We start from the raw sequence: 17499 nt of genomic DNA, 5'->3' as shown, positions 1-17499 counted from the left end.
AGATTTATTGTTCAGTGACCGTCGTGGTTAACTGGATAACTCTTAGGAAGAAACAGTTCATTTTTCTATGAATCAAAATAAAATGTAGATGGAATTAAAACAGTAGCAAGCTAGATGAAAATATACTTTAATATTTTTGAGATCCTAGGATGAAGACTCTCCCAAACATGACCCTAAAGCCATAAAACATGAAAGAAACTATTGATCGCCTTAACAGTACATAAATAAAATTTAAACTTCTGTCCTATAAAAGAATGCCATTAACAAAAGCCTGAATTAGAATGGCTTTTTGCCTAGGAAGATCATTCTGAGAATTTAATGATAAAGTTAGGAAAAGGCCCTGTGATCTCCCTTCTCCAGTGGTCATTGTAACAGGGTATATTGATTTACTAATTAGGCTGTGATTTCACCTTATTGGCGGTGCAAGTGGCATCTGCCTGTCCTGCTGAGTAATCCAGCCTGGTAACTGGGGGGGTTTATTCAGCCTTCACTACAAGGGAGTTCCCTGTGGTTAGATAAACTGATCTGTTGCTTGGTAACTATAGGATTACTATGGTGGATGTTCAGGAAGGCCATTGGAGAGGGGTGCGGGTATTTGGAGGGCAAGGAGGGCGAGAAAGTTGGCAGGTTCCTGGGAGCACTGCAGCTTGGCAGAGGAGAAATTGAGTGCCCATCGCATGCTTGGGTTTAGAGCAGTTCATCTTCCCATCTGTACTTCGCCTTTTCAGCATTGGGCCTTGGAACAAAGGAAAAGGAGACAGGGAGCTGGCCAAGGGATGAATGGGTTTTGTTGAGGTGGAACCCCTGCAGGGTTGGCCTGAGCTTCTCCCACCTAAGGAGGAGGTCTGGGCTGGAAAATGCCACCCTCTGCCTGCTTGCTGACCACCAGAATCTCTTGAGTGAGTGGACTGCTGGCTTTGCATCCCAAGTCAAAAGGACATTGACTAACGTCATGAAATAGCCAGGAAAGGTGGTGATGATAACTGAAGGCAAGTACGACCCATCTCCAAAACGTGCTTTCGAACGGCCTCCTCTTCCACCACATGGGCTCTCCTGTTCCTACTCAGTGGCGCAATGTACGCACTAGTGGTTGCCTTCCTCCACCCCAGACCCACAGTGTTTGTGAAGGGACAGGTCTGGAGGAGCTGTAGAAGTGGCCCTGGTGGTGTTTGGGTGTCTGCCTGTTGTGTAGGCTACATTTGTGGGTGTGGGCTTCTGCTCTGTTGGGTGGATGGCAGCCTGGGAGCACGGGCGCACTGCCTGAGCACTGGTGCCTGGAAGATGCTCCCGCAGCCCGCACCGCTTCTGTAGGCAATTAGTGTATCAGTCACTCCAGTAAGATGCTGGTTCTTTATTTTGCCTTAGTGGTAGCAGGAGCCATCATTGAAGTGCTGGAGCTTACGCTGGGGAGAATATTTTGACTGAAATTTTGCATATTTTGAAACTTAGGTTGTTACATTTAAAATTATACACACTGTGAACCTGGCTTCAAACAAGAGGGAAGAAAAAGCATTCCTTCCTGTCAGACCCTTTTCACTCTGTCACATAACCTGACTAAAAATAAACTATAGGCACAGGAACTGGCAGCCTTCAGTTTGGAACAAGTTGAGTGCGCCCAACCGCAGGCCCTGTCTCCCGCCACTTCCCAACCACAGGTCAGCCCCCAGCAGCTTGGACCTCCTCCAGGGATGCTGGTGCACATGGTCTGCATGGGACGGGTGACCCATGATGAGACTCGCTGCTCTTTGGGAAGTGGTAGATGCTCTCAGAAGAGCCCTGGCCCAGCTGTCAGGGGCCGTAGCACCAGTCCTGGCTCCTGTGTGGCTCTGGGGGATGTGTATGGCATCTCCAGACCTCAATTTCCTAATGTTTAACTGTGACTGCGGTCCACATGCCAACCACCAGCTACCCCCTTATATGTCTTGATTTTTTCTAATCCTCACACCTGTGAGTGCCATTCTCAGTGAGGAAACTGATGCACAGAGCCTGAGTCGCTCATTCCGTGTCCTCAGCTGATGAGTGATAGTCAAGTTCCAACCCTAGCTTCTCCCTCCTCCGCCCTGCAGCTCTGCTGTCTCCCCTCACCACTCCCTACTCAGTCGCCTGGCTTCTACCCCACTGTCCTGCTGAAGTAGTCCTTAGGACCATAGAGGACCCCTCCCATCACATCTCACCATTTTCCACCCTTTGTCCAGCTGAGTCCTCCTGCCCTGCCTGACCTGGCAAATCGTTCTCTGCCCTGAGTTTGCCTCTTGGCTTCTCCACTTACCAGCCGTGTGGTCCTGGGGCAGTTACCTTCCTTGAGTCTTTGTGTCCTTGTCTGTAAATGAGGATAATAACCGTACCTACCTTGTTGAGCGAGGATTGTTAAGAGATTGTGTATGTGAATCATTTCCCACAGACCCCAGGAAGTCTTCCCTGTATACTTCTAATCTTCTCACTACATCCTGCCCTGATGTGCCCACCCCATAAACTCCTGGCCCTTAAATGTTATCTCTTCATTGTCCCCTTGTTTCAGATCTTCTTTTCCTGCAGAGTTTGGCTTGAATGTGTCTTCCTGTATGTTGCAATAGAAAACACCATTGTATGACTGTCACCCTGTCCTCTGGGGTGTGATTAGAAACAGGTATTATTGCTGTAGCTAGGTTATAATGGGTTTCTACAAGCTTTCACAGTCAGGTTAATAACACAGTATTAGTCTTATTTCTAATTCTTGGGTTTTAAAGGCATTGTTACATCTATTTTGACCACAATTTCAGTTCAGTTTATTCTCTGATTACAGCAAAGAAAATGCTCTAAATGTAGTAGCAGAACGTAACGTGTGTCTTTGTGAGAACTCCATGGCACTGTGGTGTCCTAAGACATTGCCGTTTTGGTATTGAAGGAGTTGCCAGCAAGGAAGTGTGGATTTATTGGTAATTGTTTTATTGTTGTTGGTTTGGTTAAAATCCTGTCTTAAGAAACGTTGTTTTACTCTTCAGTTTTCATAATCATTCTTCTTATGTATGATTGAACATCTACAAATTTCCTCCTCTGATCTTCCGATCAAATGGTAAAATTGCCATCTTTTCAGAACAGTTATCAGGATTCGACGTCGGAAATTGATTTTTCAACCTTTGGCATTTTCTGAGTGGCTTAGGGTAGGGAGAGACCTCCCTCTAACACCCGGGTTTGTGTGGGCTGCAGAAAGCTGCTGGTCTAATCCTAGATGCAGACATTGACCAGGCTGTGCCCTGGGTTTGGGTTTTGTAGGGTCAGAAATATGTTGAAGAGTTTTTTCCGTTCATAAAGAGCTGTGTGGCTGTCATCCCAGCCTTCACTCTGGGACTCTGGAGGCCTGCGTAGAACTTGCTGGACTGTGCTCCCGCAGGGCTGAGTCCTGAAGCCCTCAGGAGCCCATGAGGAGGCCAGTTGCTTTAAGCTGCTTAGGGGTTACCGGGAAGCTGCCGCGAGCTTTCACTGCTTCATGTTGTTGAGTGTGACGGTGGGTTTTTCCCTGTCCTTTGGCAAACCGCTGTATCATACACCTCATTTGCCATCAGAGCATGAGGGTGTATAGTTCTTTTTTTCCCCATGAAAACAACACAGAACAAAGCCTCACTTTTAAAAATGCCATGATATTTTGCCACCGTTATGAAAATCTGTCAGCGCCGTATCTAATCTTCTGGTGCATAGAATATCAAAACAAGTACCATTGAAGGGATTGTACTTCCGTTAATACAAAAATGTCAGCTTCACGGTCTCAGAAGCAGCTGCTATCAGCCTCTTTCCAAATGGGAAAGAAAAATAATAAAGTTTCTTTTCCCTCTCTGCTGTTACTGTTCTTCAGACCTGACCTTCATAAGAAGACCCAGAGTAAACACAGCCTCGCTGAAATCCTGCGTTCGGAATACTCAAGCGGCATGGAGGCCGACGTCGCCAAGGTCAAAAAGCAAAACGCACCTGGAGAGCCTGGTGGCAGGCCCCTGCTGCACAGTCTGCAGCCAACACCCTGCTTTGGCCGTGGGAAAACATTAAAATGGAGAAAAACCCAAAAAGGTTTACAGCGGGACAGCCAGACTTCCCAGAAAGTTTAAAATCTCTCTGGGTCTTTGAGTGGATTCTGGAAGCCCTGGGTGGCAGTGGATTGATGTCCTGTTCTTGTCAGAGGAGGCTTGTGAAAAATAACTGCTGCCTTTGCCTGAATACTACATCCCCAAGAATCAGAGGGGCCACAGCCCTTCTCCTCCGTGGGAGGCCCTGGAGCCTGATAGAAATCAGTGGTGTGGGGCACCGTAGAGACTAGCCAGCTCCCGACGGAAGGGGTCTGTGTCTTGTATTGATCCCATCAGTGCCCGGCACTCCCTTCACCCAGGTGCTGATGTGCCGGGGTTGAGCTGGCACTCCGGGACGTGATGTAAGAACATCCTGCACATCAGCCTGGAACGGGGTTGATTGCTGCCGTTAACTGTGTTCTGAAGTTTCACAGCTTGACTTCAGCCTACCTATCAGTGCATACATTGGCATCAATTTTGTGAATTAGGGTGTTAAAAACTGGAATTGAATTTGTACAAAAAGAGAAGAAAATATATTTATCACTAATTATTTTCTTAATGTAGGAATGTACCGTTAAAAAAGACCAAAAGTTTTTGGTCTGGGTCAAAAAATACGAACGTGTTTTCAGGCTCATGGTCCCTCTTATTTTCTTCTGGAAACACGAGATTGCATTTACATGCATTGCTCCCTCTTTCATGTCCACTGAAAACTCACTGTCTCAGGGCTAATTGATTTACTGTTGGCTTTTGATTATTTGCCTTTGAAGTCAAAAGGCACCAGTAGCCCAAGCTTTATTTCCCCTTCGAATCCTGTCTTGTCTTCAAGAAAGGTCTGGGGGTCTTTGTATTGTGACCCAGGCCACGGCTGCCTGCCGCCGCCCCTGCATCGTGTTTTCTGGGAGGTTTGAAAGAGGCCCCCTAGAGCATATTGATTTCCCAATAAATGTAATATTTGGGCACTTGCAGAGGGGTCCAGAAGAGAAAGGGTTGGAGGCCTCCACACCTGTGGGCACCACTCTTGTACTCTCCCCTGTCTTGCGTTCTCAGTTTCCTTCTCCTCTGCAGTGACTGTGCCGCCCCCTGTGGTCTCCCCCGGACCAGTGTTGAGGCACCACTTCAGTAGATCCCCCCAGATCCATGAAAGGTCTAGGTTGCCTCGAGAGGGTGGTGAGAGTTGGCAAGGTGGGCCTTCCTGCAGGGACCACGGGGGGTCAGCATCCTCGCCTCCATTCTAGACCCAGGTGAATGTCAGTGGGCACCCACACCGGCAGTGACTGCAGTGTGAGGGCGAGAGGAGCCTAGTGAGACTGGACCCTCTGCAGGTGGAAAAATAGGACCTTCTCAGAGTTGGCTGTCACATACAAATTAACAGGGACTGTGGGTGCAGTTTCTAACAATAATAATTAAAAAACAACAACCCTGGGGCACATGTCAGCCTGGCTTTGGGCAAATCTGCCACCTTTCTTTTATTTCGATGTGTAATGGTTCACATGATTTGGATGAGAAAAGGAGGGATCAAACTTTTATAGACAAAACCCAGCTGTGTGAAAAACAGGATTAATGCCAGTGATTGGGGATGATCAAAGAGAAACCTTACTTTTTCTCCCACTAGTACTCATTCCACTAAAGGGCGAATTGGCAGAGTTCTGCCTCCCTGGGGGGAAAGAGAAGTGCTAGAATCATGCAACGTGTGAGTGATGATAATTCCAAGATCAAAACTTACACACTTAATATGCCAACTCTTATGGTGAGGGTTTCTTGCCATACATGCTATGTGGGTCTGTTTCTAAGTAGAATCAATATATTACCCCAGTTAATAAAGAAACATGGATTTAGCAGATTTAAGGTTAATATTGTTTAAATTTAAATAACCTTAAAATAAATCTCTTTCTCTTTTATTATGGCTCTTGACAGATTATACATTTCAGGCATCAATTAGGCAAAGCTTTAGCCTAATTCCACTGTACATATTCTAATTTTTGTGTGTATGTTTAATCATGCCTCTTTTTAAAATTTCCCAAACTTAGTCATGTCTCTATATCATAAGCCTGGTTCCCATATTTAGAGTCACACAGAATTTGGACATTTAATGGAATGTTGCAGCCCAAAAGCGTTTCCCCCAAGCGGGCTTGTAGAATGTTTTTTTGGAAACCAGAACATCCTCATGTTTGCCACAGCCTTAGCAGTTGACGGGCCTCATTCTCACACACTGAAGGGCAGAGAGCCCTTGCTGAGAGATGAAGTCATTGCTGATGTGCACACAGCCCCTTCCACTCTAGAGAAGCAACGAGCCAACCAAATCTCAGCAAAGGACTTTTTTTTTTTTTTTTTTTTTAACAAAGCCCAGTGGGTTATTTTTATTTTTTTGTTTTCCCCCTGGAGCGAAGGGAGGAGAACTTTAGGGAAGAGGGGAGTAAATGAGACCTTTCGGAGCAGGTATCTCCCAAACTGCCAGGGGCCTCCCCGCTTAGCCCTTCAGCCCTTCAGGCCACAGTCAGTGGAAGCCATTAAAATCCGGGCATTGCTTCGTAGAGGCGCAAGTTGAAGGCTTTTCCACTGGAGAAGTTGCCCTGCTTGAAAAGGCTTCTTAACTGGTCTTGTTAAACCTCCCCCTTGACCATTAGACATTATCTCTTAATCTGCTCCATGCTAGGAAGAATCCGGAGCCAGGCCTGTCGGTGTGGGGGCAGTGGGGCACCCTGAAAATCAGCTCAGGTTCTCAACTTGCCCCAGTCCTCAATTTCCCTTGCGACCGAGGGCCAGCAGGGAGCTCTAAACTTCTTTTCAACTTTGTTGCCCCCCCCCCCGTTGAGTCGGCGTTTATGAGGGGGGGATGGGTCAGTGGCGGAGCGGGGGAAGATGGCTTCTCAGCCCTCTCCTATTGTCAGGCCTGTTGGGGTCCCACATTCATTCTTTTTTGCTTACATGAGAGCTCGCCCAACCTCAGGGTTGGGAACAGAAACCAATTTAGCCTTCTAAGTGGATGGAAGGCAGGAGCCCACCTCACTGCAAAGGTTGTGAAGTTATTATTACAGATGGGATGTGCAGGACAATTTAAAATATTCTAATTATAAACTTGTAGGGAAGCCTTGTTCTTCATTAATGTAAGATATGAAATCGCCTCTGAGGTACAAGGACAATTACATAGTTGAGAATGTGTCTGTGGTTTGCGCTGCCACTGTGTAAATGTGAGGGTGGTTGCTACCGTCTATCTCCTTCACTTTCACAAAATGAAAAGCACACCAGTGCAAGTTGTCCTTTGATAGATTTTTAATATGATTTTAAAGAGTTTTGTTTGGTCTCATTCTTATTCAATGAGATTAATTTAAAGCACTTATCCCCTGGGTTTAAGTCAATCCATGTAGGATTTGGGCAGGGTTTGTTGCATGGGGGGTTTTGTTTGCAGGAGGCTATGAGAGACTCCTTTCCCACTTCATTAACCCTGAGTTGGGGACAGTCTCTCCTCACCCCCACCAGAGCCAGAGCTGGGGATTTACCAGCCCCCATTCACATGCAAAAGAACTCCAAAGCCGAGGGGCTCCTTGACTTAATTAGCTGCTGTGCATTTTGCAAAATTAGAATAATACCCTCGCCATCCTAGGAAAGAAAGCTGCTGTGCGAGGGTGTTGGGGGGCAGGGAGGAAACAGTAGCGGAGCTGGCTGTGGGTCTGGTTTTTGAGAGGGGTTGTAGTCTGAACACAGCCCCGGTCTTCAGAGAAACCCTGCCCCCAACCTAGAGGGGCCACGGCTTGCCGGCCCCCAAAACTTCCCAGCGCTGAGGGTTAGCGAGCTGCAGGTGGTGTGTGGGAGGGGAGCACCTGCGCTCACCTCCCCAGAGAGGGAGCAGTCTCAGGTGACCGTGGCCCTTTGAACGTGAACTGGAAGCCTCGAGTCTGACTCGGGACTTAAACCCCTCTCCCCTGAGATGCTAGAGCTGCGGTCTGGGGCAGCCAGAAGAGATGGGGCAGACGCTGGGATTTGGCTCCCCTCTGGGTCTCATTTCCAACCTCCTCCCGGGGTAAAGGGGAGGTGAGGAGATGTGGGAGTGGGGGTTTACCCGATGTGGCGTCTGGTTCGCAGCGAAGGCGCGCAGAGTCCTGCCTGGTGCGGGAGGCCCGGAGGCCGGGGCCGCCTTGGCGCCCGCGAGCGTCGGGAGCCCGAGCGCGGCCGGACGCTGGGCGGAGGGTGGGAGTGATGGGGGGAGCAGCCTCGGAGCCCATCTGTCGGCCCGCGCCCGGCGGGCCGGTCACCAGCTGCCGGGGCCCTTGTCGCGGCCAGATGAGTCGGCTCGGCGAGGGCCCCGCAGCCCGGCCCGCAGCCGACCGAGGCCCCGCGCTGACCCCCGCCGGTTCCGGCACGGACCCCCGCCCCGGCCCTCGGGACCGTCTGGGAGCCGCGAGGAACCAGATGGAGACAGAGGAGGAGGAGGGGAAAAACGGGCTGGTCTCGCTGTAGAGATGGGAAGACTGAGGCCAGGGAGGGGAGACCCCGGCCCCAGCGAGTCCCGTCGGGGCCCCCGCGCAAGTCCACAGCACCGGGGAAGAGAAAGGGGACAAAAAATGTTTCGTTATTGAGGATGGAAGGAAACCGAGTCCCCAGGAGAGGGATGGGAGAGGGATTGAGTGCGGACCGAGCGACGCGAGCGCAGACAGGCGCCTGGTCATTTGTAAGAAGTTTTTTATTTCGACATTTAAAAAAGAGAGAACCCGAGAGGCCTGGCTGCCCCCGGACCGGGGCTGAGGCTGGGGGCTGGGGTCGGGGTGGGTGGGCAAGCCCCCTCGGCCCCTTCCTGCCCCGCCTGGGAGTGGGGAGGGCACAGGCCACAGACTCACTAATCCACGGACACGGTCACGGGCTCATGGGTCACGAATAAATAACTTCATATACACTTTGCACACGGTATGTACAGCTCAGCCGCTGGCCTAGGCGCTCGAGGGGTAGGGAGACGGGGCTCCGCACTCCCCTTCTCTCCCTGGCAGGGGCGCGGGGAGAGGGGCTGTTCTCCACCTGGAGCGTAGAAGGGGCGTGGGAGAGAGCGAAGCCTGGGAATCAGCCGCACCCGCTCCTGGGGAGAAAGGGGCGCCTAGGGGAGCCGGCAGAGGCTGGGGGTGGGGAGGGGGCAGAGACGCGTATGTACACCCGGCGGGTGGGGATGGCTCCCGGACAGAGCGGCCGCGAGAGAGGACGCCAAGGGGGGCTGGGGAGACGCAGTCCGGGGTCCGGGCCTCAGTGGACTTGGCATTTGGTCCTTCGGGGGGCACTGGGCTGGGGCGCCAGGGAGGGCCGGGCAGGGCCCCCTCCCGGGAAAGGGCGTCGAACCCGCGCCCTCAGAAAGGCGGGCAGAAGGGGCCACGCCGAGCCCGCGGGAGGAGGCCCTGGAGCCGGTGGGCGCCTCACCGAGGCTGGGCGGCGCGCGGGAGGACGCCGGCCAGCGGGGGCAGCGGCGGGGGCGGCTCGCTGGCGCCCTGGAGTCCGTGGATGAGGATGCGGGGCACCAGAGGTCTCTGGAGAGCAGGTGGCGGCGCACTGGGGCCGCGGTACAGGTAGAGTGCCGCGCCGGGGTCCAGGTTGGAAACCAGACTCTGCGGGTAGAAATAAGGCGACGGGAACATCCGCTGGAGCGCTGAGTAATTGCCAGCCTCCGCCAGCAGCTCCAACCCGACGGCCGTCTGTCGCTTCCATTTAGTCCTGGGGGCCGAAATAAACGCGTATGGCGGGATCAGGGCTAGGGCATCCAGCGACCCCAGCCCCTCCCCACTGCTTGGCCCAGAGAGCCTGCAGGGAGGCCAAGAGCGATCGTACTCATTTGTTAATAAATAACCGGGTGCCAGGCACCATCGCACGCCTTACATGCATCCTCTCCTTTTATCTTCCACCGGCCTTCCGTGGCTCTTACCCCATTTTACAGAGAGGAAAACTGAGGTCTGGGCCGGTTTTCAAAAAGGAGCCCGGGTTTTAAGCCCTGCTGTCTAACCCCAAAGCCGGGCTCTAACTGCGCCTTACCCTGCCCAGGAGATCGCAGAACGAACCCTTGGAGCTGGGTAGGGGGGCTCCTCCCTGCACGTGCCTCTTTATGAAGGTGGGATCACCCTGGAGAGGCCTGAGGGGATGGGGGTGTGCTCTGGTCAGGGAAGGGAATACGACTGATTTCTCTGCAGGCTGGCCGGACTGCAAGCTAGCAGAAGCGAGCAGGCCTGAAATGGCAACCGGAGAGGACGCGCTCCCGGCTCGCACGCCCTGCCGGCTGGAGCAGGCTGCACCTGCCATCCTCCAGAGCTCGCACTGCGAGCCCTGCGGACTGTCTGGCCTCAAAGTCCAGAGGCCTTGGCCAGCCAGCGGCCTGGGGTTTGGAGAAGGCAGTCCTGGACCCTAGGCTCACCTGCCAGGTGAGGCTAGGCGGACCAGCCAGGGTCCCACTAAGGTGGGCTCAGCCACACCAGCCCTGTTTCCCTCCCTGAATTATTCATCATCATCATAATTGTGTAATTACTGTAACAGGCCTTAATTATTGATGCCCGGAGCAGTAATCAGTATTTATTATTAATGGGGCGATGTGTTCTGAGGCTTGTTTATGAAAAGCACCATTCCTGCCTCTGCTAAGAGCATGCGAGTGACTGTGGGGCTGAGTGTGAGTGCGTGTGTGACTGCAAGTTGTTTCGATGTGTGTGTCAGTGTGTCGCTATTTGGGTTAAGTGTGTGGATGCCCGTGTGTTTTGTACATGTGCATCTAAGTCTGGTGAGTGTGTTCGGGAGGAAAATTAGGAAACAGGTTCAAGTCCAGTGCCTCAACACCAACTTCCCAGTCACCCTGTCCCCAAGGAACAAGGGCTTGGCCAGTTCCCCACCCCCCTCCCCAGGTTTTGGGACCGGAAAGGCTGGGGAGGCCTGAAGAGCCTCACAGGAACTGAGGCCCCTTCCCGGTCTGGGCCAGGTTTCAACACCCCAAGGGCCACTGCCTGGCTGTCCTCTTCACAAGCTTCCTGGGCATCAAGACTGTCACCCCTCCAAGGACCTGGGGCTTCCAAGACCCAGGCTGGTTCGGATGGGGGCTCCAGGCAGACCTCCCCCGACTCCGGCTGAGCTAGGGCAGGACTTGGATCTTCAGTGGCCTATGTGTCTGTCCACCCATCCGGGGGAGGGCTGACTGGACGCTGGACACCAAGTCTAGTCTCATCTCTGTCCCTCACTGTGGGGATTTTGGGCAAGGCCTTCTCCCCTTAGGGACTCAGTTTCCCACTTTTACAGAATAGGGGAGGCTCTGGGGCCCTCCCTTAGCACCAACCTGTAGACTCCTGGCCCCCTCCAGGAGCTGTGCGGAAAGGGGAAGTTCCCTTTCTCCCTCTACCCCGGCAGCTGGGCCTCACCTGCGGTTCTGGTACCAGGTCTTGACCTGCGTGTCGGTGAGGTTGAGCGAGGCGGCGAGCTCCATGCGGTCCTGCACACTCAGGTACTTCTGCCGCTCGAAGCTGCGCTCCAGCTGCGCCAGCTGATGGTCGGTGAAGGCCGTGCGCGCCTTGCGTGGCTTTTTCAGGCGCACCGGGGGACTGTCCCTGGAGCTGGAGATCTCGCGGTCGCCCTCCTCCTTCACTGCGGACACAGCGGCATGTCAGGGCCCGGCCTCGCAGCCGCCGCCGGTGCCCTCCCGCTCCTGCCCGTGGCGTTTGTGTAACCTCGGCTTCCGACAGCAGTGGTTTCGCGACACCCAAGCTCGCGGGGGCTGCTCTCAGACGGGACCTCTGGGGCAAGGGGGAGGAACAGGGAAGGGAACAGGACAAGAACCCTGAGGGGAACAGGACGGCGGCGGGAGCGCCCGAGGCCGAGAACCCCCGGGCAGCTCCGGGGAGAAAGAACCCGAAGCTGGCGAGAACTCCAGTCCCTGCGCCGCGCTCGGCGCTCTGCCCGCGCTCCCTGGAGGGATAAACGGAGCCGCGACGATGGAACCGGACCCAGCCTGCCATAGTAGGGGAGGGGACCCAGGGTTTCTGGCGGAGTGAGCTCCGCGTCTGGGCCCCAATTTCTCCGGCTGCGTCCGTGACATGAAGGGAGGAAGCTGAAGGCTGGGGTCTGGGGAAAGAAACCTGCGTGGAGGGACAAAAACCTGCTCTCCCCGGAGCCACTCTTTGTCCTGAAGGACAGATCATTGTGCCCCGCCTGGCGTTGCCCCTATATGGAAACGAATTCGTAGTAGTCATTTCTCCCGACACTCGCTACCTACACAGGGCGCTGCGCGGAAGGCGCCGGGTCTGCGAGCGCCTAGCACTTGGAGAAATAAGCGACTCTGCCACTCGCTTGCCCCTTGGGCGCAGCGCACGTTGCCCAGGTCTGTGTTTCGTTGTCATTGCATTGCCCACTAACGATGGCTCCTGCTACACCTGCGTGGCATCTTGTGTTTACACCCCAAGGTCGGGACAGAATTGCACCGGGGGCCCAGCTCCTGAGGTCGAAGGATAGACCTGGCACAGGTAGTTTCTTTATCCCAGACACTTTCGTTCGGCTTGGACTGCACAGAAAACACTTAATCGAACAAGCTCAATGTTCACCCTCCTTCTCCCTCTAAAGCGATTATATAACCAACTAGACCACTTCCCCAAAATTGGCGGCGCAGATTGGGGCTTTCCCCCAACCTACTCCCTTTTTTCTGTGTTTTCTTTTATGGTGGAGTTTCATTGTGCGTGGCGTTTGCAGTGACAGGGTTCAGCTGAATGCAAGGTGATTTCTCTCTGTAGGAAACAATAATCCGGTTAATTGAGCCACTAGGGATCGAGACTTTTCAACTGAAAAGGCAGCGCTTCGCTGCAAGGAGGGCCTGGCATCCAGCCTGGTGAGCCAGGAGAGCGCAGAGGAGAAACGGCAGCCGGCTAAGGCTTTCTACCTGCCTCCTCTAGGCTGGCACCAGGCTCTCCCTGCCCTGTGGGCTCCCCATATTTGGGCATGGCCACCGTCAGGGGAAGGGGATGTGTTGGCATGGGGGGACTTGACTTCTGTCTGTGCAGACAGATAGTTTAAATAAGTTTGAGGAAACGATCGTCCAGATCTCAAACTTGATATCGTAGAACTCTTACTTTTTGACCAAATTGCCTGGGCTACTTAATGAAAATCCCCCGCTTCTCAGGGACGAGGTCTGCGTTGGAGATCGGGAGGTGTTGAGTTTGTGGTGTTGGGAAGAATGGGTTGGCTACTGGGGCTTTTCTTCTGTTCCCCCTCCAGCGTGGGCTGGAGCCTTTGAATGCAGGTTCTGTGCCCGTTCTGCCTTGATCTCCTCCTGGATAGGCTCAGCCCAGGGGGTACTGGCTTCCCAGACTCTGGTTCTAGAGGCTACATCTCAGTGTCCCCGAGTTCCAGGCCCATTCACCGACCCTGCCTTCTGGGAACAAAACTCTGGTTTGGGTTCTCCCTGGACCTTGGATCCAGCCGCTAGTGTCGCCGACCGCCTTACTTCAAAGCCGAGTTTTGGCTTCTTTAAATATTATCAAATAAATATTGTTTGAAGAGCATTTGATAGCAGAAACTTGGGATGAGGCTGACCTTCCCCTATGCCCTCCTTGGAGGAAATGACTCAGCTTGGAAGGTGGCTGGAGAGTAGACCAGCTTAAATGCTCCACGGACTGGCTCACGGTGTCTGTTTCTCAGCTCTGAAAAAGTCCCCTCCACGTTTGAGAAACGCTCCAGACAAGGCCTCGCTGCCTGGCCCTGCTCCTTTTTTCACTAGGGGCAAAGGCAGCAACGCCTGGGGTGGGGGTTGGGCAAGACCTTCTACCCCCTTCGCTCCAAACCTATTTAAGCGATATGTAGACAGCCGGCCCTCGTCACCTCCCGATCAGATATCCTCAGAGACAGGAGAAGAAAATTGATATTCTAATTATCTTAAACGAAACCTGTCCTCAAAATCCTTCCTGGGGGCAAAGAAATAAAAGGAGGCAGGGGCCTAACTGTGTCACCATCGCCAGTTCCAGCCATTAGCATGGGCGGTGGAAGATTCGTGCTCTTTGCTCTAACTAAAGCGGGGCCGTTCTAGTTGCAAATGGTAAATAATAACATGATGTTATGAATATATATTTACATTGACTTCCCCCTTCTTCCTCCTCTCCCTTCTCCATGCCAGTCTCTCTCCAGCACAAGTTTTCTTTGCCTCTCTAAACAGGCCCCCCGGGGGGAGGAGCAAGGGCCACTGGGCCCAGGTGCCGGCCTGTGGGCACCCGCATGCCTCTGGATCTCCTCCTGGCCACTCCGTTAAACCTGCCTACTTTCCAGGCATGGTCGGCACAGCCTGGCTGAAGGAGGCTTGGCCATTTGTGTGGGGGAAAGCAAGAAAATGGGATGTGCAGTCGGACTGATGAATTTCGGTTTGGAGTCAGGACATATCCACAAACGAATTCTTGGTTGGGAGGAGAGTATTAAATGAGCCTTCCTAAAATTTTGGGAAGACTTGGTCCAAATAGGGACCAGGAGATATGGCGCTGGGGGTGGGGTGGGGGTGTTGGGGTAGGGGGCAAGACAATAAAGAAGTTGCCCTTACAGGGAAATTTTGTCTCTTGAAAAGATTTCTGGGAATCAGTTATGTGCTTGAAAGAGCTCTGAACAGCCTCTGCCCGCTCCCAGTATTCTGCTAGATGGGGACATGGGGCTGTCTCCCACGAAGCCCTCATACTCCTCTTCACCTTCTGCCCCTTGACTTCTTCCTTAGAAAGACCTTTGTGCCTCTGACTTTGAAAAACAGCTAAAGTCAAGGTAGTGGCTGGGGGTCAGAAACAAAATTAGGGAATTCTTTTTTCTTCTTCTTCCCTTTCCCTCCCTCCCTCCCTCCCTCCCTCCCTCCCTCCCTTCCTTCCTTCCTTCCTTCCTTCCTTCCTTCCTTCCTTCCTTCCTTCCTTCTCCCTTTCCTTTTAACCCTGATCTCATCTCCTTGGTTAAGATGGGATGAAAATGGAACAAACAACAACAAAGATTCACAGAGGTAAAAAGAAAAGTGGAGGGGCAACAACCCCAGTGTAGCGGGAGAAAAGGCTGGTTACTCAGGAATCCCTGGAACTTGCATAAAGCCTGGAGTTGGTTGCTCAAGGCACTTAAAATCAAATTCAATGAGAGCCGTTGGGGGGTGGGTGCAGGGTACTGCCCTCTCCACTAGCCCCCTGACCTGCTCCCAGGCAGCTTCCTGGATGAGGTTTCTGCTTTGAAGTGAGTGCCTCTTTTCATGACTCGCAGAACCCGGATCACACGGCCCATTGGGAGGAAAAGCCCTGTTTCTCTTTCTGTCTGGAAATGTAGATTAAAAGGCAGAAAATTCTGACTGTTCTCAGGGCTCCAGCTGAAATTTTTCTGCTATATTTTCACTCTATAAAGCAGAACTCTTTGAGTCTTCCATTGCTTCTGCACGGTTTCTTCCTAGAGAGCCACTGGCCTGATTGGGACCTGCTCCTGTCCACCAGCACTGCTGGAAGGGCAGGGGTCCCAGTCGAAGTTAAGAAAGTTTGCTTTGTGCATTTTGGGGAAATCTCCCCTCGGGCACACAGTATCCCTCCCATGCCCACACTGTCTCCACCAGACTCTTTGTTACTCAAAGGCATAACCACAGGCCTGGCTGAAATGTTCTGGGGAGAACCACTGCTCAACCTGAGCCCTGGGGGAGCCCCAGGTGAGCGAGTGCTTGTCCCACCATGTGTACTCCTTTTAAATGTCAGTTTTTAGATACATAGCATCCCCCCAAGTTTTCACCTCCTGCTTTCTTACCTTTATACTCAGAGTCCGATGAGGCGTTGCTGCCACTTTTGTCCAGCTTGTCTCTAAAGTCCTCCCCGGCCTTGGCCGCAAGGCGGCCCCCAGGCTCAGGGGCTGCCGGCTGCCCGCTGCTAGAGTAGGGTGCACAGGCCGCGAGTGGTTTGCAGTCGGCAAGGATGTCCCTGATCAGAAAGGAGGAGGTGACGGTGCGCGACTGGGCCGGGGCTGAGAGCTGCCCGGGCTGCAGGTGGGAGTCCAAACCTGGGCCGGATGCCCCGCCAGGCCGTGGGGTGCCTGTCTCCAGACAGTCCCTTCCTGGAGAGGCTGGCGAAGAGCAGTCGCTGCTGCTCTCTGAACGTGGACTCAGCTCCAGGGGTGAACGGCAGTCCCCGAGCAAGGGGTCCCCCTTGGGAAGGGCGGGGCTGCCCGCGCGGTGGGAGAGAATGGAGTCGATCCCAAAGCCATTGGAGCCTTCCATAGCCAAGCTGCGACCTGTCCTCCCCAAAAGCTCCCCACCCACCCCCAACCCCAGCCGCCGCTGCCCCTGCCCCTAGCTGCGGGCTGGCATGGGGAAGGCGGGCAGGGAGCCTGCGGGCACCTTGGACGGAGTTCAGCCTTGGGGGAGCCCGGGAGCTCTGGGCCAACCTCCTCTGCGCATTAGATCCAAAAGGGCTCAGTGCGTCTTCTGCAGCATCGCGCCGAGCCGCCGAGTCGAGGGGGGGTGGTGGGAGTGTCAGGGAGGAATGGGAGGGAGGGCGCGCCAAGTTGGGGAGAGCAAAGGGGGAGACGGACGGCCCGAGGACCCCCTTGGCACAGAAGAAACGCGAGGATGTTGGAATCTAAATAAAGAATGGCGTTTTAAAAATCCAAACCGCACGCTTCTTCCAGGCAAGTGGTGGCTGAGGGTGGCCAGGTCAGCACCGCGGATAGCTGCGGGCCCGGGCCGCGCTAGCAGCGGGCGGAAAGGAGCGCACCTGGCGGCATCAGCACCGCGGAGAGCGGCGGCGGCTGCCCGCGGCTCATGACGCTCCACCTGGCCGGGGAGGTCCTCTCTCCGCGCCCTCGCCGCTCCGGGGGCCCGTCAGCACCGTGGACAGCGCCTCCCGGCTCCTCGGCTGCAGCTCTCTGCCGGTCCGCGCGCGCCTTCTCCTCCCCCCCTTCCTTTAAAAAATGAACTTGTGTCACTTTTACTTTGGGTCTGGGGTTTTTTTTTTTGTTTCTTTTTTTTCGTTGTGTTGTGTGTGTTTTTTTTTTAAGGGGACTCGCCCACGTGTCCCCGGAGTGATGACGCTGATTGGCTCTGGCCGATTTTGGGGGTGATGTCACGGCTCGGCAAGCCGCTGCCCGATTCCCTTTCAGTTTGATTAAAAGAGACACTGAATTAATTACAGCACAGACCCAACTGTTTACCGGCGATTTCCACACGGTTTGCTTTCATTAGGCCGGTGACGAAGCTCCTAATGAGGGTGATTAGCCAAGGGGGGTACGGCGGTAAGGGAGGGGGCCGAGCCGACTGCCGCTGCGGTGGGCTGGGATGTGCGCTGGGCTTTTTTTTTTTTTTTTTTTTTTTTTTAGCGTTCCCCGACCCTTTCCCACAGTTATTCAAATTATTCGTCCGCAGGTCTGTCGTAGATCCTTTTTCTTCCCCCGTTTTTCTTCCTCCAGCAGCAGAAAGGGACTAAACCCAACGGAGAAAGAAGTGTGGTGTGTGTGTGTGTGTGTGTGTCTGTGTGTGTGCGCGCGCGCGCGC

General features: G+C 53.6%; 2 protein-coding genes across 7 annotated transcripts in view; one reads left to right on the top strand and one right to left on the bottom strand.

Moving 5' to 3' along the window:
- Window positions 1-5929, top strand: part of DDX31 (DEAD-box helicase 31) — a 77529-nt gene extending 71600 nt beyond the window's left edge. For 2 of the 5 annotated variants that reach the window (XR_004031465.1, XR_004031464.1), the window contains one exon: window positions 3830-4007. Coding sequence is in view for 2 of the 5 variants with exons in the window: in XM_003276785.3 (XP_003276833.1) it covers window positions 3830-4076 (247 nt within the window). In the remaining 3 variants the exon portion in view is untranslated. Of the gene's footprint in view, window positions 1-3829 lie in introns of all 5 variants that reach the window. The other 3 variants (XM_003276785.3, XM_003276784.3, XR_004031466.1) reach the window with 2 other exon arrangements.
- A 2765-nt stretch (window positions 5930-8694) lies between these two features.
- On the bottom strand, window positions 8695-17216 carry BARHL1 (BarH like homeobox 1). Of its 2 annotated transcripts, none has more exons than XM_003276783.3 (3): window positions 15762-17216; window positions 11399-11621; window positions 8695-9722 (listed from the first exon to the last, which is right to left on the bottom strand). In XM_003276783.3, exons 1-3 carry the CDS (start codon window positions 16225-16227, stop codon window positions 9428-9430), a joined length of 984 nt encoding a protein of 327 aa, XP_003276831.1. In that variant the 5' UTR covers window positions 16228-17216; the 3' UTR covers window positions 8695-9427. The 2 variants fall into 2 exon arrangements, with proteins under 2 accessions (XP_003276831.1, XP_030673946.1); XM_030818086.1 differs by lacking the exon at window positions 15762-17216 and adding an exon at window positions 11705-14824 and having other exon boundaries at window positions 11399-11616.
- Window positions 17217-17499: the final 283 nt, after the last annotated feature.

Source organism: Nomascus leucogenys, chromosome 8 (assembly GCF_006542625.1).
Source record: "Nomascus leucogenys isolate Asia chromosome 8, Asia_NLE_v1, whole genome shotgun sequence".
NCBI classification, from domain to species: Eukaryota; Metazoa; Chordata; class Mammalia; order Primates; family Hylobatidae; genus Nomascus; species Nomascus leucogenys.
This window is presented reverse-complemented; position numbering and strand designations above follow the sequence as displayed.